This window comes from Rhinatrema bivittatum, chromosome 1 (genome assembly GCF_901001135.1).
Source record: "Rhinatrema bivittatum chromosome 1, aRhiBiv1.1, whole genome shotgun sequence".
NCBI classification, from domain to species: domain Eukaryota; kingdom Metazoa; phylum Chordata; class Amphibia; order Gymnophiona; family Rhinatrematidae; genus Rhinatrema; species Rhinatrema bivittatum.
Genome location: NC_042615.1, coordinates 18,052,117 through 18,077,323, shown reverse-complemented (window position 1 = coordinate 18,077,323; position 25,207 = coordinate 18,052,117). Strand labels below are relative to the sequence as shown.

General features: G+C 45.5%; 1 protein-coding gene across 1 annotated transcript in view; it reads right to left on the bottom strand.

Moving 5' to 3' along the window:
* HSPA4L (heat shock protein family A (Hsp70) member 4 like) overlaps positions 1–14,651 on the bottom strand; it is a 626,705-nt gene extending 612,054 nt beyond the window's left edge. The window contains exon 1 of the mRNA XM_029590014.1: positions 14,476–14,651. Within this exon, the coding sequence (XP_029445874.1) occupies positions 14,476–14,582 (107 nt within the window). The 5' untranslated portion in view covers positions 14,583–14,651. The remainder of the gene's footprint in view (positions 1–14,475) is intronic.
* Between the last annotated feature and the right edge of the window lie 10,556 nt (positions 14,652–25,207).

The following is a 25,207-nucleotide window of genomic DNA, read 5'->3' as shown; positions in this document are numbered from 1 at the left end:
AAGAAAAAGAGACTGGATCCTACATCACCATCTCGTGCTAAACAGTGTGGACCCTATCCTGGACATATTATCGCAGCCACCTTGGGCTTCCCCTCCTAAGCCTGTATCCATCAGTTCCAGGTCTTCCTTCTCCCAGGGAGACTGTACTGACTATTCAAATTTGTCCACAGGATCTCATCTTCAGCGCTACATTCTTCAGAAGGAACTTTCTCTGAGAGACAAACAGGCTGCACCAGAGAAAGGTTCCTGGAACTATACACAACCTTCCTCAGATATCCTGTCTGCAGCTATATGCCCTCATGGGAAATGTTCTCCAACACTCGAAGTTTTGGAGAAAAAGTGGTCCTCTTTGGAATACCTACGAGCTGATGCCTACAGGCCATGGACCAAATTTCGTCCATTATAAGAAATATATTCTCCTCTTTGCATCCAGAGATTCTACCCCCACATCTTCCTGGTCCAAGTGGGGAAGGGATTCGGGACCGTGGCCCTTCCTTTCCGGTGGCACCTGTATCCATGGCACCAGACAAATGGGAGGAGTTTCAACCGCCATCACCTCAATCAATCCACTCAAGAGTCTCCACCAGACCTTTCGCCTACCAGCTCAACTGGTATCCCGTCCAACTGGTATCCAGAAGAACCTCCGGACCACTCTTCTCCTCCAGAGGATCTAACCTATTCATGGTTCGTGGATAAACTGGGCAATATGGTGGGGTGGAAGTCTGAAAACTCCATGACCCTCGAGAGGAGGTCTTCGAAATCCTGAAAATCCTAGAGGTTCCAGCCGAACCGTCTGCTCTGCCTTCCCATAAGGTACTTGATACAGTGCTGTCTAAAATGTGGGAGTCCCCTCACTCCAACCTCTCGGTCTCCAGGAAATTGGATTTAAAGTTTAGATTACAAAATTCTGCGACCTATGGAGTTATCCAACTTCCACACGTGTCAGTGGTTGTAGAATTGGCAATGAAATTCACTAAAAAACATCAAGACTGCATGCTTCTGCTCCTTCAGTGAGGGAACACAAACTGCTTGATGACTTTGCCAAGAAAACCTTTCAGAGTGTAATGTTAACCTCCCGGATCCAACAGCACCAGTTTTATATGATCCAGTACCTCTATGAATGCCTGAAATTATTGAAGCCATTCTTACATTCAGAAATGGGCCAACAACTCACACCTCAACCTTTTATGATATGGAAGAGGGGTTACGGCATTTGATAAGGCTGGTCTATGAGCTATTCAAAACCTCTTCCCGAATCTCCACCACCGCTGTTCGTTGAATAGCTTGGCTCCGTTTCAGCTCCATTAGGGGAAGATGTTCATGACAGGTTGGTAAATCTGCTGTGCTTAGGTGAGAAACTGATTGGCAACAGGCTGAAAGACACAGTGTCCCAGCTCAAAGAACAAAATGTAGCAATACAGTCTTTGTCGGCGGCATCAGACTCTCAGGCCACAGCAGAGATTTTGCCATCAATATCGCAAGCCTTACTACTATCAGCAAAAACCATTCAGGAATTTTCAACCATTCAGGCCTCAACCATACCAACAGTTTCAGCAATCTTGTTCACAGTCCCAACCTGCTGAACCTAGGGGATACCAGAGGGACTTCAAGCAACAAATGCCCTTGCAGCCAACAATCCCGAAACCCCCTCAGTCTTTTTGAGGCTTTTGGAGAACATTTCCCAGCCTCAGCCTCAGTCTCACTTGCCAGTGGGAGGCAGGATACGCCATTTTTCCTCGAAGTGGAGCCAAATCACCTCGGATCAGTGGGTCCTAATGATCATCCACGAGGGTTATCATCTGAATTTCACCACCAAGCCTTTTGTACCCCATCATGCCGGCCAGTTGAAGGCTGTATCTCAGCAACCTCTTCTGTAGTAAGAGGTCTAAACCTTGCTCTGATAGCAGGCCATCCAACTGGTAGCCAAACACCAAATCAATACCGGTTACTACTCCCAGTACTTCCATATTCCAAAACAGCCCGGGGGTCTCCAGTCTATTCTAGACCTACGATCCCTCAATATGCACCTCTGGAAGGAGAAATTCTAGATGACATCCCTCAAGTTGGTCTTTCCATTCATTCAGAGGAACGATTGGATGTGTTCTTTGAATCTCAAAGATGCCTACTCCCATATCCCTTCCTGCTGGCGGTTCATGTGCTTCCAGGTGGCTTTGAAACACTACCAATACAAAGTTCTACCCTTTGGGCTTTCCTCAGCACCCAGAGTTTTCACCCAATGTTTGGCTGTGGCAGTGGCTCACCTATGCCAGGGAATCCGGGTGTTTCCCTGTCTGGACGACTCCCAACCAGTTATCCCTACAAGAGCATCTGGAAACAACAATCACTTATCTGGAGTCTCTTTGATTCCTCATCAACTATGAGAAGTTGCTTTGAGAAGGGTTGGCCTGATTTTTCTTTGTTGGGCAGGGGAGAAAATTAAACATAACTAAGCAGTGGTACACATGCAATATAACTCCTTTGATTAGGAAGTTTTAGACAGAAAACGGAGACTTGGATGGATCTCCCAATATCTATCCTGGGGGCGTGTGGCTTTATTGCAGATGATCCTAATCCCCAAGTTATTTATATATACTTCAGATGATTCCAATCATATTGAGGCGCAAGGATATTAAGCTGTTCAACATGTTATGTGCACGTTTTATATGGAAGTTCAAAAAGGTGAGATTATCTATGGCTAAATTTAGTTACCCTAAAGCAGAGAGAGATGGGCTTTTCCCATATCAGATACTATAATATGGCATGTCATATGGGTATTATTGCTGAATGGTTAAGAGGATATAATAATTCTAGTACTCTAGACATAGAAGCCAATTGTGCTTCCCTGCTACACTTAAAATATATACTACATGCCCCTGGGGCTTCCCTTCCGTTCATATCTCCTAGATTTTATATTTTGGAACAATCAGACAGTCCTGGAAATTTTTTAGGACATTACTGTGGCACTCATGGAATATTTCTCCTTGTATCCCGCTAACTGGGAATCCACAATTTGTGGCTGGGGAAACTAATATCATATTTAGAACGCTGGAGCTCAAAGGTCTCAACGTTGTACGGTCTTTTTATGATTTACAATCAGGGAAGATACACTCATTGTCATATTGTATAGAACATCTGGGGTTCTGTTCTAAAGATTTTCTCCCATATCTTCAAGTGCAGAGTTACATTATTATTCTTTTGAAAAATAGGTCTAGCGTCTACACCTCAGGTGCTTTCCAGAGATTGCTACATTTGGGGAAAGCAAGGAAAATAACTATGTCTATGTCGTATAAATATCTTCATTCCATTACCTCATATAATTTACTAGCAACTGTACCCGTTCTACGCCTGGGCGGTGAGCCTTTTTATTGGCACATCTGCTCGTGTTTTGAGCAGAATTTCCCTAGAAATTCACTGTTAGAGTGTCCCTTCCACATACACACACCCTCATACAGGCTCCCTCACTCTCTGGCACACACACACATCCCCTCATATAGGCTCCCTCTCTGAAACCCACACTCAAGCATCCCACGCACTCCCCCTCTTACCAACCAAGCTGTCTCTTGCATTCCCCCACACCCCCTCTCCTCTCTCACACACACATTCTCTCTCACCGGCATCCCCCTCCCCTCATATAGGCTCCCTCTCTCTGAAACCCACACTCAAGCATCCCCCACCCACCCTCCCTTACCTCCCATGCTCTCTCTCACACTCTCCCCACCCCCCTCTCACCAACCATGCTCTCTGTCACCCCCCCTCTCTCACACACACAATCTCTCTCACCGGCATCCCCCCCATGTTTTTATTGGCACATATGGTCTTGTATAAGCATCCCCCGCACTCCCCCTCTTACCAACCAAGCTGTTTCTCGTACTCCCCCACACCCCCTCTCCTCTCTCACACACACATTCTTTCTCACCGGCATCCTCCCCTCCCCATGCTCTCTCTCACACCCTCCTGCTCTCTCTCACCCTCCCCTCCCCGACACACATTCTCTCTCATCGGACCCGCACAGTTTGCAGCGAAGATGAAGGCCCGGCGCGCCGTTCGCAGCGAAGATGAAGGCCCAGCGCACCGTTCGCAGCACACAGGGGCCTTCCATTTTCGCCTTGAGCAGAAAATAGCAGCAGAGACCCCGGCATGCCGCGAACGGAGCACATCCCACAGCACATGCTCCGTTCGCGGCGAAGATGAAGGCTCAGGCGCGCCGATCATGGCACACGGGGACCTTCCCTTTTCGCCGCGAACGGTGCGCTAGCCCTTCATCCTCGCCACAAACGGAGCGTGTGCCACAGGACGTGCTCCGTTCGCAGCATGCCAGGGTCTCCTCTGCTATATTCTGCCTGTCCCGTGATGGCCGCTGTCCTTCGTACCTCTGGCGTGTTTGAGCCTCCAAGGCGGCCAGGGAGCTGCCTACGCCATTTATCGGCGGGCTGGGGAACATGCGCGAGCACTGATGGACACACTACCAACCCTTATATATTATAGCGCCATCTACCGGCGGGCTGCGGAACTTGCGCGAGCACTGATGGACACACTACCAAGCCCAATATATTATGGATTGGATGCTATAGCAGCGGTGTGGGAGGAGAGACATAGGTGACCATATTACAGGAAAGGAGATACTGAGAGGTATTTGATCTATTAACAAATCTACGGAGAGCATGGCACTTAAAGAAATGCAATTTAAAATATTTCACAAATTATACTTCTGGCCTGTAAAAGCATATAAAGCCCATATTACTTCTTCTGACCATTGTCTGAAATGCAAAGAAGCACAGACCACATTTCTGCTCTGTTTATGGTAATGTGCACTGATTCAACAATTTTGGGGCCAATTGATGTGGTCAGCAGCATTCTGTTTATTAGGTATAAAAGGGGAAGGGATTGAAGCCAATAAGGCTTGGAAAATATTACTGTTTAAGTCTAGCTTAATAGCAAAAAAATGTATTATGTCCACTTGGGTAGCTGAGACCGGGCCCTCCATGACATCGTGGAAGAGAAACATGATGAAACTAATGAAGTTGGAGTATAAAACCATTGATACATCAAAGGAAAAATCCAAAAGACAATTTTTAGAGACTTGGAGCCCATTTTTCTCTATGGTACCTAGGGAATTGCTTAACTATGATGTTCTTGAATTTGTAACGAGAGAAAAATTAGGACAAGGTCAGAGGGTTATTAAGAACCTAAAGATTGCGAGTTCTGCAAGTTGGGTGATAGGGATATTTTTTTTTATTTTTATTTATTTAACACTTTTATATACCGGCATTCGTAGGACACATCATGTCGGTTCACAAATAACTGAGAAAGGAAAATACAATGAACGAGGATGGGGGGCTAACTGGGAAATAATTGGATAATATACGAGAGTGGATAAAGTATGAAAGTAAAAGGAGAGAGAGTCAACGAGCAAGGATACAACTTGGTTGAACGCACATGGAATATGATTATCCATGTTAAGTTTAGATATGCATAAACAATGTTAAGGCGTGTGTGTGCACTTATAAGCTTAACATATGAACTTATTTACAATATAAAGGAGGCAAGTGCACTTATGTACAATTAAAAGCAGGGGCAGGGGGAGGAGGGGGGGAGCGAGGGGGAAAGGAGAGGAGGGGTGGAGGAGGAGGAGAGGAGGAGGTGGGGGAGAGGAGGAGAGGAGGAGAGGAGGGGGTGGAAGGAACAAGAGTACATTAAGGCAAGGAACTTTCGAGGAGAGGTTGCTAAAGGGTGGATGGGCGGGGTGGAGGGGAGGTTGCGGGGCGCAGGGGAAAGGGGGAGGGGGAGGGAGCAGGGGGGGTGCTGGGATGGTAAGGGGAGGTCAAAGGGGGAGGAATGAAGTTTGAGCAGGAGCTGAGATGGTTCAAAGAAGGATAATGACTAGGATTGAGAGGAGTTGGGGTAAGCCTGTTTAAAGAGCCATGTCTTGATGCCTTTTTTGAAATGGCTCAGGGACGGTTCCAAGCGGAGTTTCGCAGGGAGGGAGTTCCAGAGGGTGGGACCCGCAATGGTGAAGGCTCTGTCCCTGGTAGTAGTAAGGTGCCCAATTTTGAGTGAAGGGGTTTGGAGGGTGCCGGCGAGGGAGTTTCTAGTGGGGCGATTGGTTTGACGGAATTGTGGCATATCTTCAAGCCAGGGGGAGTTGTGTTTGTATAATGTGTTATGGAGGATGGTAAGTATTTTGTATTGGGAACGGAAGGCAATGGGGAGCCAATGGAGATCTTGTAATATGGGAGTGATATGATCGGGTTTTTCTGGTGTTTGTTAAGATTCTAGCCATGGCATTTTGAAGGATTTGAAGGGGTTTAATAGTGGAGGCTGGGAGGCCTATGAGAAGGGAGTTACAATAGTCGAGTTTAGATAGTATGGTGGTTTGCATAACAGTGCGGAAGTCGTGGGCGTGGAGGAGGGGCTTCAGTTTTTTGAGGGTTTGAAGTTTATAGAAACCCCCTTTTAGCAGTGATTTAATGTGGGATTTGAAGCTTAGTTGATTGTCTAAGGATACTCCTAAATCTCTGACACTGGGCGGTAGTGTGTGAGCTTGTGAGGCGTTTTGAATCATTTGGTGAATCAAGTCGCTTGGTTGATTTGTAAGGATAAGGATTTCAGTTTTAGAGGCGTTGAGTGCAAGGTGGAGATTGGAGAGGAGAGAATTGATGGATGTCAGACAAATTTCCCAGTACTGCAGGGTTTCATTGAGGGATTTCTGAATGGGAATAAGTATTTGTACGTCGTCTGCATATAAGAAAAATTTTAGTCCTAGTTTAGAGAGTAAGTGGCAAAGTGGGAGTAGATATATATTGAAGAGGGTGGACGATAGAGAGGAGCCTTGTGGTACGCCTTGTGTGAGGGGAATGTGAGTGGATTCGAAGTTATCAAGCTTGACTAAGTACTTTCTGTGGTCAAGGTATGAAGAGAACCAGGATAGGGCTGTGTTTGAGATGCCTATCTCCGCTAAGCGTGATACTAGGATTTGATGGTTCACGGTATCGAAGGCGGCTGAGATATGGTATGGGTATGGTTATTTCCTAGATTGTTAGATAGTGAGAACTCTTGCTAACGGATGGTATAGGAGGTTGTAGTGGTTCCGACTTAGAGGTAGCGGGAGTGGGGTTGGGTATATGGGGGGGGGGGGGGGAGAGAGGCAAGGCTTATGGAGGTACCTTAATTATCCACCATACTATGTTACTATGTTCTTGTACAAGTTGTGTTTTCTATGTGAAGTTGCCATGTTTATATGGAAGAGCTGTTGATTATGGCTGTGAAATACAAAAAACCCAATAAAGATAATGAGGAAAAAAAGAAAGAGAGCTTCTAATCAGATAGAAAGGGAGAAGGACGAAGATTAATTGATAGAAGGAGTTCCCCGGGAAGCAGACCAGCCCTCAGTCTTGAGTTAGGGACTGGAACCTACACTAAGGAAAAATGAGTTCTGTGCAGTACTGGGAAAGTTGTGCTGGTTTATAGTGGATTACCTAAATGCCTGGCTGTGCCAGAGAAAAGAAGCCAGAGATGAGTGTAACAGGAACATTAAATAAAGTGACTTGTCCTGCAAGTAGCTGTCTTGGGAGTGCATGCTCCAGGAAACTGTTAGCGGATTGTGCTACACCCAGGCACAAACCTATTACACATGAAAAATGATAGTCCAATTCTTAAGGAACTGGTCATCATTAATAATGGTCATCATTATACTCATACTCATAATAGTCATCATTATACTCATACTACAGAACACATAATTTGTTTCATTTTCGAAAGGTGATTACACACCTACCAAAACTAGAAAACAAAATAAGACCAAACCAAGAGAATGGAGTGCTAGAGGTATTTAAACCAGAATCTGACTGGAAACCACTTCATTCAATCAACATTTGAAATACAATCTCTTTTTCTAATAAATGTTATCCTATTAAAATTGCTGTTTATTGAGCTTAAAATATTCTTAAAGAAACAAATGCCATACTATAGTAGCATTGAGCCCATATGAGTTCCACTGCTTGCAATCTAAAGATCATTTCTGTTCCAATTAACTAAGAAGATTTTGAATTCCCCCTAATGGATTTTTAGGAACATTAAAGACTCAAAGATATGCTGGTATTGCATACAGTGCATTATTATAATTGTGTCAGTCTTTTTCAAACAGACAATTCTGATGTTCAGCCAGATGTGTTTTAAATATTATTATTATTAAACAGAAATGTATAACCTGCCATGTTACCAATTTCTGTTCATGTCTGATAAATACAATTAAAATAAATTACAAGAATAAAAACCCCATTATTCTAAAATTCAAAATCACAAATATGCATAATTTAAAAAGTAAGTCTTCAAAGCTTTTCTAAAACACTTAAAATCTGTCTGTCATAAACCAAGAGAGAGAGCATTCCAAAGCGAAGTTGCCACTTCAGAGAAGACCAGTTTCCTAGCTGCTAGCCATCTAACTGATTTTGGCCCTGGTAAGGACAATAACAGCTGATCTACTGAGTGCGCTGTGATCTATATAATGATATCAATCTCTTTAAATACAGAGGACAGGTGCCATAAATAATTTAATGTATGAGCAAGATAATTTTGAACTTCACTCATTGCTCTACAGGGAGCCAAAACAGGTCTTTTAAAATAGGTGATATATGACACCATACTGGACTCCCTGTAACTAGGCAGGCAGCCACATTCATCGGCAGTTGCAAAGTGCGCATACAAACTTTCGGCACATCTATGTGCAGCACATTGCAATAATCTACCTCCAACAGAACAGAAGAATACATCAATGTTTTAAAATCTTGTATTTCCAAAATAAAATGTAAACAATGCAGTAAGCACAACTTTAAGAAAACCTAACTACCAACAAGAGCTGGGTTAGAAAGAGCCACTCTGAAAACCCAGATTACATGCACTCTCACCAAGATAATTTCAGCTCTTTCTAGCTGTATTTTGGGGATAACAATATGACTATTCACTTAATCAATGGGAATCTCCTCTGTCTTAACTATTCAATTACAGGCAATTTATTTTTAATCACTGATTTATCAATTCCGAGGTAGAAGAGATAACTGACATAGTATCCATTACTAAACCCACCACAGGAAAAACAAGCTAAATATTATCTGCATAGATCCTAAAAAGGCTTTTTCCTCTAAAAAGCACATAGCAGTCATACATATAGATTAAAAAGTATAGAGAATAGGGAAGAACCTTGAGGCACTCCATATTGGATTTGCTTCCAATCAGAGCGAGTCTCGCTCATCCATACTTGTTGATTAGGTCCTATAAAAAAGGAGGAAAACCAGTGGCCAACTTTACCACCTATACTTATATGATTTAATCTGTGGAACAAAATAATATGTGGTACAGTCAAAGGTCGCTGAAATATCTAACATAACCAAGATTATTGGGCATTTCTGATCTAGTTTCTGCAGCACAAAATTAGCATCTGTCACCAAAATAGTCTCAGCACTGTACCCTTGACGGAACCCACTCTGGAAATCACTCAAAATGTTATTGGATTCCACATATTCTGTCAGTTGAGTCAAAACAACTTTCTAAACTATTTTCACTAAAGAGGGAAGGATAGAGATTGGCCTAAAGTAAGATGGATTGGACAACGAGTCATCCCTTTTCGTTATAATAGCAGGTAACACTACTTGCATAATACTCTCATTGTCTTACCCATATTTTGTTATGTGAGCAATTAATCAAATATATGACATAAGTTGTCAAGCAGGTAGTAAAATGTGTCAAAATATATTGGTGATTACCAAGGAATTCCAGACTACATTGAATAATCATTGTAACTGCACATAACAAGCAGTGCCCACATCTGAAATGTCCCTTTTAAGGTGTCCCCTGATATACAGTCCACGAGTTCTACCTTCCAACAGCGGCAGCATAGAGGGACACAAGTATTCACATAAATTCCTCTCTTGAATATGTAGATCTGGGAATTTTTGTTTCAAAACAATTACGTAAGAGACATCACTGTCTAGTATCTCGATGATCTCGTTTTCTAGTATCTCGATGATCTTGACAACCTTATTCAAAAGAACTGAATGATGAAACACACATTCTGTCATATCTTCTTTGGAACTGCTTCTTAGTCAAGTGGAACAGAAAGGTCTTTAGATTGTAAACAGTGGCATTTGTTTCTTTAAAAAAGTTTTAAGCTCAATAAGAATAAACAAATATTTAGATTGGATAAAGGATATTAGCTAAAAAGACTGTATTTCAAATTTTGATTGGATAAAGCAGTTTCTGCTCAGACTCTGGTTTAAACACCTCTAGAACTGCATTTTCTTTTCATTTTATTTTCAAGACTTGGTAAGTATATGGTCATCTTTCAGATACAAATGAACTCTGTGTCTCAAAGTGTGAGTATAATGATGACCAACATTATTAAAGTTTGTTAAGAACTGGGCTGACATTTTTCACGTTATAGATTTCAGTGAAGCCCTGATGCAGATGTCAGCGAAATGTGTGCACTTCTGCTTTGGCATTTGGCACTTTTTAAGAAAATAGAACTAAGATAAGTGAATTTACTAAAATAAATGTCTTTCTCACTAGAATGTTGGGAATTTTTAAAAAATATTGAATATTGAAAGTTAACTGATTCTAATGATATAATAGGAGGCTTTTCTGATATTATTCATCTTATGCAGAGGAGGCCAACCTGTTGCTCAGGAGCCACATGTGTCTCTTTCATATGCAAAATGCAAATCTTGTGTTTCTGACCCATTGCAACTGAGCACCACTGCAGAGGATGGGGAATTGAGGACTGGACCAGGGAGCACACAGCAGAGAAGAACCATTCCTCTCCCTGCTACAACCCCCTGCCCTCCTATCTTCACAGTCTGGCAGGCTGGACACAAGGGAAGGGCTGGAATAAGGAGCAGAGACTTCTCATTCCTGCTCTATCCCTCCCCTCCGGTCTACAACCAGAAGAACTGGAAGACAAGAGGTGAGGAGGCGAGGCTGGAGTTGACAGGAAAGCAAAAAAGAGATACTCAGCTTCTCCAGCCCACCCCACCCTACCAACCCTTATCCCACCTGCTGCCTGGAGTAGAGGAATCTTCTCTGTTGTACTGTCCAGAAGGAAGAAACTGCAATGAACACTGCCCCAGACTCAGAAGATCACTATGTTACCAGAACTTGGGATTCAGCTAACAGCAGAAGGGAACTATCAGTATCTCCAGTCAGGCCAGAATGATTTCAATGAGGGAAAGGGGGTGAATACTGAAAGGGGATGAATGCATGGGGAAGCAGTGTGAGAAATACTGAATATTGTGGGAGGTGAGGAATGTAAATGCTTGGGGGATGAACAGTGCAAGAGAGGCTGAATGTTTCTGGGGGAGTGACATGAAAAGGGGTAAATGCTGGGAGATTTGAGGAGGGGATGAATACTAATCATTGGTGGTGAGTGGTCTGAATACTGAGAGACATGGCAAAGAAGATATGAATGCTGTAGGGGGGAGCTGAGGAGGGAGTGAAATATCTTCTCAGTCTCCCTTAAGTCGCAATGCAGAATGGACTGTGGCATCTTATTCCTCCCCAAGGTCCATGTTTCCATGTGTTCTGTAGCAATAATGAGGGGACCATAGCTAAGGTGGGAGAAATAGAGGGAGTGAGAGAGGGAAGGGATAGGGGTTTATATGAGAACCATGTGGGAGAAGGTTTTGTGTGTGAAATAGTCTGGGAAGAATGGAGGAGCCAGGAATGGAGGTAGAAGAGGTTCCAAAGAATTGGTGGAATGGAAGTAGAGGAGTGAGAAAGTCAGAGGGAGGCGATGTGTGTGTGTAGAAGAATGCCAGAGGTGGTGATGGAGAGTGATAGAGAAAAAAATGATGTCAGGGTGATGCAGAAGCCTTGATGAGCGTGTGTATGTGACTGACTGTCTGAGGTGGCAAAGTAAGAGGATCATGACAGAGCTTGAGTTAGTAAAGGAAAGGGGGTCAGAATGGGTGACAGAGACCCATGAGGAGAGAGAGGAAATAAGGACAGAATAGGGAAATTGAAAAAGAGGGATATACTGGTGGGGAGTTTGAGATAAATTGATGGGGACAGGATGGAATTGAGAGAGACTGGTTTGGAACTTGGTGGGGTTCTTGAGAGGGAGTGAGATTAACTGGTAGGGATGAAAGGAAGACGGATCTCTATTATGCACTTCTCTCCCAGCCCCAATGCAAGACAGTTGCTAGGCAAAATGATGCATCGGGCTTTTGAAACCACCTTCCCCTTTGGGCTTAGGTTTTCACAGACTACTCAAAAGGACCGTAAGATTCTCCCCAGATTGGCACATGCTTGCTTGCAACCCCCTTTGATGGCTCTGCTCCTCAAAGGAGACCCTCCCATCTCTTGCTCTTTGGTACTCTACATTCTAATTCCTTGACTCTTGGCGTGTGAAAGATATGCAACCCCTAATCTTATGGCTTGGTAAAGTCTGAGGAATTTTCCTCCTTCTAGAGTAATATCATCTTTTATAAATAAGAATCAGTGGATAAAAAAGTTCAGTTCACACGGAGAAATCTAAAATTGTTTATATTTCAGTGGTGTTATATTTATGTCATAATTTCCTTAGGGCTCCCCAACTTTGTCTTCATTTTGTGTGTAGCACTCCCCTCCACCTGACCCCTGCTCAAATTCTGAGGGGGATTCTACTTCATCCCCAACTGCTGGCCCTCTTGGGGATTTGAAATGTGCTATATGGCCCTTCCCTTGAATATAGAAAATGAGAGGTTGCAGTACCAGTAGTGGGCACAGATGTCAGCATCTTCAGTTATAACAGGCAGTTTTTGTCTTATCTTGAACACACATTTGCATGTAGCGATGAGCATTGGGGCACACAAGTAGAATGGGCTGCAGGGTCATGGCACCGGAGTGGGCTGCATTGGAAGTAGGCGTAACACTGTGCAGCGCAGAATGTAGGTGATGCTGCCAGAAGCAGCAGAGGCAGGCTACATCAGGTAAGCTGGCAGATGGGGAAATTTGGTGCTAAAGTGGCAGCTAGAGCCACAAAGTTGGCCATATTATGCTTCAAAGGCAAAGTGGGGCTATAGCCATGGATAGGTTCCTGGAGGAGAATCCTATTAACTGCTATTAATCAAGTTGACTTTGGGAATAGCCACTGCTATTACTGGCATTAGTAGCATGGGATCTACCTCATATTTGGTAATTGTCAGGTATTTGTAACCTGGATTGGCCATTGTTGGAAACAGGATGCTGGGCTTGATGGACCTTTGGTCTGAGCATGGAAACATCTTATGTTCTTATGTCTGTGTGCCATGGGGGTGGTAGCCTTGAGAGTTGTACAAGCCACAGGTGCCAGGCAGTAGGAGGTGACACTGGAGGGGGTGAGAGAGGGGAGTTAAGAGAAGATGGCCTAGGAAGAAACATTAGAAGAGATTGACTTAGTAAACATGTGTGTCCGGGGGGGGGGGGGGGGCAGGAATGGGCACCAGTGGATTGTGCAAGAAAAGGGACTGGCATCAGAGGTACTGTAGAATCAGCACCAGCGGATTGTGTAAGAAAAGGGACTGGCATGGCATCAGAGGTACTGTAGGTGTGTATCTGAGAGGGTAACAGAGAAGGGAGGTGGTGGCAGAGTGAAAGAAAGGTAACCAAAGATGGGGTTTGAAGGGACAGAGAGAACTGATGGAAAAATATAAACTAAGGCCAAATTTAAAAAATAAATAAATACCAGTACATAAAAATGGGATTAGGGAGGAGAGCGGGGTTGGGAGGGACACCCTCCCTCCCCTCCCAATCTGGATCTTCCCCTGAAGTTTTGATTCCTTTAGTCTTTAGCGAAAAATAACTAGAAATTCCTTATTTACAGAAGTAGTGGAAATGTACAGATCTCTAATTAATATTAATGCTGTGTGCTGCAATATTGTCAACTCCTGGGTTGTTATTACTGCTGTATGAATGTTGTGGTACTGTTGTTGTAACAAAACTAAAGTAATAATGTCACAAGCTATCATCACAGTTTTCTCTTATAAAATACAAGTCCCACTGCTGTATCACTGGTGGGATGTAGCATCTTGTTTATTACAATTATACTAGTGTTAGGGTAATCCCAATCCGATCAAGTCTTATTGATCCAGTACCTATGCTAAAGTGCTGCTGGGTTTTGAGCCCTTAGTACCTCTCTTAGTTCTATACTAGAGAATACTTCTGTCAAAAGAAGGGTAAGCAGTGTCGCTCTCTTTTTGCCCCTCTCCCATGGCAGTTACAATCCTCGGCGGAGCCCGTTTTAGCCGCTGCCAAAAGCCCACCTCCTCCCCCGGGCGAGCCGGTTCCCCCCACTCCTCAGCATCACTGCCGAGCGCCGAGGAACCGCCACTATCAGCGCCGAGGGGATCCTCTCGCATCCTGGGGAGGGGGCAGCGGGGCAGGATGTTAGCCCACCCCCCTCCTCCTTCACTTATACAGGTTCTCTCAAGGAGGGGCCGTGCGCCCACGAAGGGCTTCCTCTCTACTCACGGGGTGCACCTGTCGCTGTACTCGTTGGCGACGGTCTCGATGCCGCCGCTCCGCGCTACCGCCAGGTAGCAGTTCTGGAAGCCCAGGTCAATGCCCATCACGGCCATCTCCGGCTCACTGACACCGGCAGAGCCGCCCCGCGACTTCTCCCTCCTTCTCCGCCACGGGCACGGAGCACTTTCTCCCCCCCCACCCCCCCCCTCAGCCGCCGGCGGTTAGAGCGCACTGAGCATGCGCGCCGCTGCCCCGCTCCGGCCGCCCGCTCGAAGCTCTTGCTGCCTCTCCGTGGAGATTCCTAGGCCAGGCTGTGGGGTGCGGGCTGGCAGGTCGCGAGGGGGAACCGGCGAAGACGGGGAGGAAACCAGGAGCGCTTCCAGAAAGATCTGGAAGGACCAAGGAGGGAATGAGCTATGCCACCACCATGACATCTGTATCAGCCAAAGAAAGAGTACTTTTTTTCTAGGCAATATATTTTTTCTTGGTATTCGGTAGTTCATTTGAAATCCATGCCAAGCCTGTTAAAAAAAAAGTCTCAGACTTCATAGCAAATAAAATGAATACTTTCTTACAGGACTTGGGGAAAAAACGGTAAGTGAAATTTATGGTTGTAACCATGGGCGCCTAGTCCCGGTTACTTCAGCTTTCTTGAAAGCCTGATGTTATGATTTTAACCTTGGCCACTCCAGGCAGGTTCCCTCCACCTTTTGGAAGTCTGAAGCACTTGTTCACCCCACTCTGCTCATATTTTTCCACTCATTGTTTCACAGGACTGAGCGAAAAACTAAAGTCCCCTCCATTTCTTACCACTACACGCAGCATGTTTGAGTTTTAGCAAACTTTCGTAATTATTACTTCTGCCAGCAGGAAATTCCAACCAAAAGATCAGATGGATATCATAACCAAAGGCGAATAATATAGAGACCTTAATATTATCAGATGGATAGCACATCATAAGTAAAGGAGAATAATATAGAGACCTTCATATAACAGAGTGATACAAATGCTCAGCTTTGCTCCACACTTACATGAAACAGGAACACCAAGGCATTTACCATTCACTCATAGCATTTAATCATGTCTCGAACCTATTGCACTGAACCAATTTTTTTTTAAATAATTTTTTTGCTGCATATAAAAAGTGATATGGCATTTATACTATTTATTTAGATTTTTATTTTCCACTTTTCAGCACTTCAAAGTGGATTACATTCAGGTACTGGAAGGTATTTCCCTATCCCCGGGGATTACAATCTAATTTTGTACCTGATCAGGGGCGGATTGTGGGAAAATATTGGCCCGGGGGATTTTTCTCCATACTGGCCCATGGGTACCCAATTACACATACAATTTGGTGTCACCAAATACAGAATAAAGGGATCATAAAATATACACAGAAATGCACAGACAAATTGAACTGGAAATCACAACAAGTTAGACTGTATGTAATGCAGCAATGGAAAAACAGAAAATACCATCATTCCTCATAAAACATCAAACAATAAAATCAAGAACTATAAAACATCAATCAATAGGAAAATCATACTAAAAATATATATTTCAAAACTGCTGATGAATAGAACCTCCAGTAATTTAACTCATTACAAATTTTTGAAAACTTCCCAAACACCAATAAAATATTTCAAAAACAGCAGACATCAAATAATAATCAATAATTAAAACTAATAAGGATAGAAAACAATCCCCGGTTCTCCATACCTGAGAACTTTTAATTCCAGTCACCTTGAGATGGTCATGAATTAGTTGTTCTCTAGCACACATCACCCTCATATGCTCACTCATGCATACACACAGTCTCCCTCTCTCACTGATGTGCTTGCTTGCTCTGACACAGATGCTTACTGACACACATGCTGTCACTCACGGCCTTATGCATGCTTTCACACACATGCTGACTCATTCACTCTCCCTCACACACATGCTCACTGACACACTTGCCCTGTCTCACTCACACATGTTCAGTGGCACACAAACTCTGACTCATCCGTCCAGTCACGCTCATACACATGCTCAGACTTATGCACACCCACACATGCTGTCATTCTCTCCCTCACACACATGCTCACTGACACACTTGCCCTGTCTCACTCACACATGTTCAGTGGCACACAAACTCTGACTCATCCGTCCAGTCACGCTCAAACACATGCTCAGACTTATGCACACTCACACATGCTGTCATTCTCTCCCTCACACACATGCTCACTGACACACTCGTCCTGTCTCACTCACACATGTTCAGTGGCACACAAACTCTGACTCATCCGTCCAGTCACGCTCATACACATGCTCAGACTTATGCACACTCACACATGCTGTCATTCTCTCCCTTGCACACATGCTCACTGACACACTTGCACTCTAACGCTCACACATGCTGACGTACACACCTCACTGCCTCATACATTCAGAACTGCTCACTTATGTTTGCTTTTCCCCCCCTCTGTCTGTGAATAAGTAAAAAAACATTGGTGGTCAAGGAAAATCCAGGCAGGGCCCAAGAGAGGAGAGTCTGAGTGGGCTTTAGAGCAGGGCTTCTCAACTTTTTTTCTGTCGGGACACACCTGACAGATGGTTCTCACATGCGTGACACACTGAACACATGAACATCATAGGGCTAAATGTAAAAGTACAGTTTGCATCCACAGGAACCCCCCTGACCCACAATTATGGATGTAAAGCAGAATTACGACATACCCCATACAACTCACCTTACAAAAAAAATATTCTGGTTCTAGTGTCATCTCAGTAACAGCAACACAAACTCCAACTACCAGGCTCAATAGCCCTACTTATGAAAAGACAGCAGTTTATCACTAATGCATGTCCTCTTGAGAAACTGAAACAGTAAAATACCTCACCTCTGTCACATACATAGAACTGACCTAACATACTCCCAGGATTTGCAGTAATGCACATAAACTAATCTGCACACAGTTACACCTGTATTATGGAATGCACTCAAACAATTACAACCCTATCTATGAAAATGCAACACTACAAATATTAAATCAGGGCCTAAACATCAATACACCTCCTATCAGGAAAACAGAACTAGCCAAGCAGCTATAGATCCCAACGCAGAAATAATTGTATAACTATGTTGTGTCCCGCAGCCGTGGCGTCCCACGACCGCGGGCCCCCTACCTGAGTCACGGGGTTCTCTCGCCGCGGGAGCCCCGGGGGAGGGCTCAGATTCAGGCCACCGCGCCCACGCGGCCTCCGGACCTGCTCGCTGCAGGGGAAGCCGTCCTGCTTCCCCCTTCGCAGCGGCTGATGGCGTCTCCCCTCCGCGGGGGAGATTCAAGATGGCCGCAGCCATCCTTAGGCGCGAGGCCGCGCCCCCTCCAGTTATTTAAAGGGACCTAATCCCTTTAAATGGCTTCACCTGTCTTCCATCAGGCAGAGCAGAGGAAGTATATAAGGCAGCTTCCTCTGCTCATCCAGCGACTTGGCAACGTCCCCTAGCGCTGTCTAGTCTGCTTGCTTCGGTGAGTCTTCAAGCTTTGGATCTCGTTCCTGTTCCGTCTTGACGTTCCTGACTTCGGATTGGCTTATGGTGATTCTCTGGTTCCTGACTTCGGATTGGCTTACAGTGATTCTCTGGTTCCTGACTCTGGATTGGCAAGCGGTGATTCTCTGGTACACGACTTCGGACTGGTGAGCGTCGACCCTCTGGCACTTGACCTAGGACTCCAAGACCACCGTCTCCAAAGGCCCACCTAAGTCCCAGCGGCCCGGGTCCCTACGGGTTCCTCCTGGGGGGACCGCGGGCTTCCAGGGCGAAGCTCCAGTTGGCCTTTGCACTGTTACCCTGACCTCCCTAGGTCCACCTAAGTCCCAGCAGTCGGGTCCCTACGGACTCCTCCCAGGGGGACCGCAGACCACCAGTGGTGAAGACACAGCGCCTTATCTCGTCTCTTCATCGCCTCCGTGTTCGCCTCAGTCTCCAGTGCCAAGGGTCAGCTGGTCCTGCCTCCTGTTCTGCCTCGCCACCTGACGAGAGAGCCTACGGACCCTCCGAAAGGTATATCATCCTCTCGTCGGCCAAGGGTCCACAAGCCTGAGCATAACAAACTATACTAATAAGCAGAATAAATGTTTCACAACTATGAACAGAATAATATCCAACAATTAAAAACTCATAAAAATTATTAAAAAGTTCTCCAAACACCAATAAAATATTTCAAAACAGCAGACACATCACATAATATTCAGTAATTAAAATGGCAGTCAATCAAGAAAAATAAACTTAAAAAGCCACCTTTACTAACCCCCTCCAGCAGCTCTCCTACTCCTCTTCCATGCAGGCCGTAGCACACACCAGAAGCAGCAGTAGTGGATGCAGCTGTGTACTCATGGTTCTCTTCCTTAGGACCCATGACCAGTCTCTCTGTCTCTCACACACATATATACCAGTCATACCTCCATGACAAGTTTCTGTCTCTCACACACCAATCATCTCCTGACCAGTCTTTCTCTTACACACACACCAGTCACCTTCCTGATCAGTCTCTCTCTCTCTCACACACACACACAGGTTTCCCACTTCCATGTTCTATCTTACATATACAGGCTTCTCACTCCCATGCTGTGTCTCACACACACCCAGGTTACTTACTTGTATGCTAGCTCTCGCCACATGCACAGGCTTCTCATTCCCATAATCTCTTTCTCTCACACACACATACCAATCACACATACCAGTTTCTGTCTCTCACACACCAATCATCTCCTAACCAGTTTTTCTCTTTTACACACACACACTCCAGTCATCTCCCTGACCAGTCACTTCCATTGTCACTCCTATATACACACACACACACACACACATCACCTCTCTGACCAGTTTCTCTCAATCACATGCATGCTCTCTCTCACACACTTTACATAGATGATCTCAATCAAATGCTCTCTCACAGTTACACATGCACACTCTCAATGACACATACATTCTATCACAGACAGGCTGGCTGTCTCTCTCTCTCTCTCATTTCCTCCCCCCCCCCCCCCCCGAGAACAAACAGTAGCTGCAGCAGCCTCCTCCTCTAGTCCCCGCATGCCAAGAAAGAAGATTCCTATCGGCCACAGGAGGCTAATTCTGCTGTCTCCTGTGCCGATTTCTGTCTGCTTCTGATTTTGCTCAGGGCCGTCTCTGCCGCTGCTATTTTTTCATGTGGCATGGCTTTCTTCTTCCCGCGCCCCTCACTGCACGTCACTTCCTGTTCCGGGCTAGGGGGGTAGGTGTGGGAAGAAGAAAAGGCCCAGCTGCAGTTGCCAGCCTCCACCTACACTGCTGTCGTTCCCATGAAACTGGGGCTGGTGCTGTGGCGAAAATACAAAAGCAGCACTTAGGCGGATGGCTGCTGCTGGTGGCCGCGAGCAACACCTGTCACATGATTGGGGTGACCGGCCCATCGGGGCGTGCCGAAGCCCCGATAGGCCAATCCGCCCCTGTTCCTGATGCAACAAAGGGTAAAGGGACTTGCCCAAGGTTACAAAGAGCAACAGTGGGATTCAAACCTTGGTTTCCCTGTCATTTATGTCATTTATCCTAGATATTTTTCTTATCTTAGTACTGATGTAGTGTACTTGGATTTTCAGAAGGCATTTCATAAAGTTCCTCATGAGAGGCTTCTAGGAAAAATAAAAAGTCAAGGGATAGGTGGCGATGTCCTTTCGTGGATTACAAACTGGCTAAAAGACAGGAAACAGAGAGTAGGATTAAAGGGACAATTTTCTCAGTGGAAAGGAGTGGGCAGTGGAGTGCCTCAGGGATCTGTATTGGGACCCTTACTTTTCAATATATTTATAAATGATCTGGAAAGAAATACGACAAGTGAGGTAATTAAATTTGCGGATGATACAAAACTGTTCAGAGTAGTTAAATCAAGAGCAGATTGTGATAAATTGCAGGAAGACCTTGTGAGGCTGAAAATTGGGCATCAAAATGGCAGATGAAATTTAATGTGGATAAGTGCAAGGTGATGCATATAGGGAAAAATAACCCTTGCTATAGTTACACAATGTTAGGTTCCATATTAGGTGCTGCTACCCAAGAAAGAGATCTAAGCGTCATAGTGGATAACACATTGAAATCGTCGGTTCAGTGTGCTGCGGCAGTCAAAAAAGCAAACAGAATGTTGGGCATTATTAGAAAGGGAATGGTGAATAAAACGGAAAATTTCATAATGCCTCTGTATCGCTCCATGGTGAGACCACACCTTGAATACTGTGTACAATTCTGGTCGCCACATCTCAAAAAAGATATAATTGCGATGGAGAAGATACAGAAAAGGGCTACCAAAATGATAAGAGGAATGGAACAGCTCCCCTATGAGGAAAGACTAAAGAGGTTAGGACTTTTCAGCTTGGAGAAGAGACGGCTGAGGGGGGATATGATAGAGGTGTTTAAAATCATGAGAGGTCTAGAATGGGTAGATGTGAATCGGTTTTTTACTCTTTGCGATAATAGAAAGACTAGGGGGCACTCCATGAAGTTAGCATGTGGCACATTCAAAACTAATCGGAGAAAGTTCTTTTTCACTCAACGCATAATTAAACTCTGGAATTTGTTGCCAGAACATGTGATTAGTGCAGTTAGTATAGCTGTGTTTAAAAAAGGATTGGATAAGTTCTTGGAGGAGAAGTCCATTACCTGCTATTAATTAAGTTGACTTAGATAATAACCACCGCTATTACTAGCAACGGTAACATGGAATAGACTTAGTTTTTGGGGTACTTGCCAGGTTCTTATGGCCTGGATTGGCAACTGTTGGAAACAGGATGCTGGGCTTGATGGACCCTTGGTCTGACCCAGTATGGCATGTTCTTATGTGTATACAATCTGGTATGCATCCAACTGAAGGTATCTGGAAAATCGCATTCAACACGAGGGATGATCCCAAAGGGGATGCCCTTTGGGCTATGCAATGCCCCAGCGGTCTTTCAGCGCCTTATGAACGAAATACTCCGAGACCTCTTGTACTCTTTTGTAGTCATATATCTTGACGACATCCTGAACTTTTCCAAAGACCTTGAATCCCATCGAGATCATGTTCAGATCGTCCTACAATGTCTAAGAGAAAATCATCTCTATGCCAAGTTAGAAAAGTGCCTCTTCGAGCGAAATCGCTTACCCTTCCTATCTGATGAACCCTAGGATCCATGGATCCAGATAAAGTCCAGGGGATCCGAAACTGGCTCCAGCCAGTAGGCCTACGGGTCTTACAATGATTCCTTGGCTTTACTAATTATTACAGGAGCTTCATTGCCAATTATTCTACCCTAGCTGCTCTGCTCACCGCCATGACCAAGAAAGGGGCTAACACTCGTGTGTGGACTCCCAAAGCACAAGCCGCCTTTCAGACGCTAAAAGAAGCTTTCTGTTCTGGTCCTTGTCTACAGCATCCAGATCCAAGACGTCCATTTGTCATCGAAGTTGACGCCTCTGCAATTGGAGCAGGCCAATTTACAAAGGAATATTGATACCTTGTTCATTCTACTCACACAAGTTCTCTCCTACAGAGCAGCACTACACCGTTGGTGACCGAGAACTTCTCGCAGTCAAGTTGGCGCTCCAAGAGTAGCACCCCTGGTTGGAAGGGGCGCAACATAAATTTACCATTTTCACCAACCATAAGAATCTTGAGCACCTTAAAGAAGCTCAACTCTTGAATCCTAGACAAGCCCAATGGGCTCTCTTCTTTGAACGGTTCTATTTCATTCTACGTTATCACCCAGCTTCCAAGAACCTCTGTGCTGATGCACTATCAAGATCCTTTGAACCAGAGGATGTTCCTGATGTTCCCAGACACATCATAGATCCTGCCTGTTTATCCCTTGCCGTGACCACTACAGTTCCAGTGGGGAAAACCATCATTCCACGTAGATTACGTGAATGGGTTCTGAAATGGGTCTACGATTCCAAGTTGGCAGGACACCCAGGTCGCACCAGGACCCTAGAGATGCTGCAGAGATATTACTGGTGGCCCAACATGGTGCAAGACTCTCATAACTATGTAGATTCATGTCCCATCTGTGCCCAACAGAAGCCACTTACCGGACAGCCTTGGGGCCTACTCCAACCGCTTCCAGCACCTACCGAGCCATGGTCCAGCATCTCAATGGACTTCATCACAGATCTGCCTCCATCCCAGAACAATACCGTAATCTGGGTCATCATCGACCGTTTTTCGAAAATGGGTCATTTTATTCCCTTGCCGGGCCTCCCATCGGCCCCAGAACTAGCCAAATTGTTCCTAAAGCACATTTTTCATCTTCATGGACTCCCAAAGGAAATTATATCTGACCGAGGACCACAGTTTGCCGCCAGGTACTGGCGCTCCCTATGCAAAATGTTTAACATCGCCTTGAATTTCACGTCGGCCTATCACCCGCAGGCCAATGGTCAAGCTGAAAGGACCAACCGGACCTTGAAAACATTCCTTCGTTCCTACATGAATGACCAGCAGGACAACTGGTCTGAATTGCTACCCTGGGCTGAGTTGTCGCATAATACCCACATCGCTGCTGCCACCGAAGTATCTCCGTTCTCCGTGGTATTCGGACGACAACCTCAGCTACCACTTCCAATTCCTCTGACTTCCTTCTCCAGTTGCGCAATTCATGGCCCACACCATTCGCCAGGTGTGGAATTAAGTCAAAGAACGCCTTACCCAGGCCGCTGAGCACTCCAAGCATACTTCTGATGCCCATAGATGTCCCGCTTCACTCTTCCGTCCTGGTCAGAAGGTGTGGTTAAGCACCCGACACATAAGGTTGAGATTTCCTTCTCATCACCTGGCTCCCAAGTACATTGGCCCATTTCCAGTGCTTTGAAGAGTAGGAGCAGTGTCTTATCAACTCCAGCTGCCTCATGCCATGGGTATCCACAACACATTCCATGTCTCTCTGTTGAAGCCTTTGGTCCACTCCTGGCCCTCTCGTAGAGATCCTTCACCTCCACGGATCTCTGACGAACCAGACTTGTCACTCCAGGTAAGAGAGGTCCTCGACGTCCGTCGGCGTTGAGGTAGATGGGAATACCTCTTAGCCTGGGAGGGTTATGGGGCCGAGGAGAACTCATGGGAACCCTACCACAACATTCTCAACAAAGAGCTCCTCAGGATTTTTCATAGGACCTTTCATGAAAAGCCACGACCGCGTAGAGGGAGGTCTAGAAGGGGGGGTACTGTTGCGCGCCCCGTCTGCGTCCAGCCCGAGCATGGGCCTGCTCACCTCGCTAGCTCCTCTGCAGGTCACAGGTCAGCCTCCCCAGCGGCAGCTGCAAGCTCCTCCAGGCCTCGGCGTCCTGCGGCGGTGGTTGCCAGGCGTTCCACTGCACTCCAGGCTTCACGCCGGAGTTTGGTGTCTCCAGTGGCGTTGGCCACGCCCCTACGCGCACGGACCGCCCAGCCTCTTGTAGGGCATGGGGCAGGTCCTAGCTCTGCGGCATGCCCTGATTGATCAAACGATATAAGGAAGTCCCTGCCTGCACTTCCTTGCCTTGGCAATCGGGTCGGCACTGTAAGTGTACTAGTTTGCCTCCGCGTTCACAGTCTTGTTCCAGCCTTGTTCCAGCGTCCTACTGTTCCAGCCTTCCAGCGTCCTTCTGTTCCAGCATCTGTCTGTCCTGTCTCCCCAGGTAGTAGCCTCGGACTGTCTCTCTATTACTGACCTCGGCCTGCTCCTTGACCATTTTGTCCACTGCCTGCATCCTGACCTCTGCCTGCCTTGTGATCTCGTCTGACCTCCGGAAACTGACCCCTGCCTTGTTGACTACTCCTCAGACGGATCCTCGGATTCTGACCCCGGCTACCATTGACTATGTCTCCCGATTCTGGCTCTGTCCCCTTGCCTTGTCATTGCCTACGCTGTTCTGGTCTTTCTTGCTCCTCTAGACCTACAGCCTAGAGTCCGACCACGCTCCCTTGCTGTCCGTGGGCACGCCTCTCTACTACCTCTCCAGGAGACCCTGCGAGGCCCACCTAAGTTCAAGCGGCCCAGGTCCCTACGGGCTCCACCCATGGGGACCGCGGGCTTCCAGTAGTGAAGCTTATCTTAGCCTCTGTCTTCTCCAGTGCTCCGCCCCCTGGGGGCAGGTGCTTCCTGGTCCCTACCAGGGAGCTGTTCTCCACTGCTCCAGGACAAGGATTCACCTCCAAGCGCAACAACTTTCTTCTATAATCGTGAATATATTTGCTTTGCTATTTGTTTTTACTTGATATTTGCTTGATACTTACCTTTGTTCTATCTTGCTTCTAGTTCTTTTTTCGTTGCTATTATTGTTTATTTGCTGTTCTAAGACCATTTTCTTATAAGAATGGCATATACTTTCGTGATATTATTATCTGGATGGTCTGATGCTGGAAAATTCTTATGTCCTAACACCGGATTTTGATATAATTTCTAGGAATCTGAAGGTTTTTTTGTAGTCATGGACTCTGTTACTGCACTAAATAAAGTATTAGATGAATATCCTTTGTTACGTAAGGAAATAAAATTTCATAATAAATGGATGAAGTGGGCATTGAGAGATCCAACCCTTTACTGGCCAGAAGGGGGTTCTCTCGATGTATCCACACTGAAGAGATTGTTTCAAGCCATAAGGAAAAATAAAGGTAATTTTCCAAAGAAATTAGAGCAGCATTTGCACATGTTTGATCTCTGGACAAAACCTATGCATTTGCATTACCCATCCACTAAAAATACA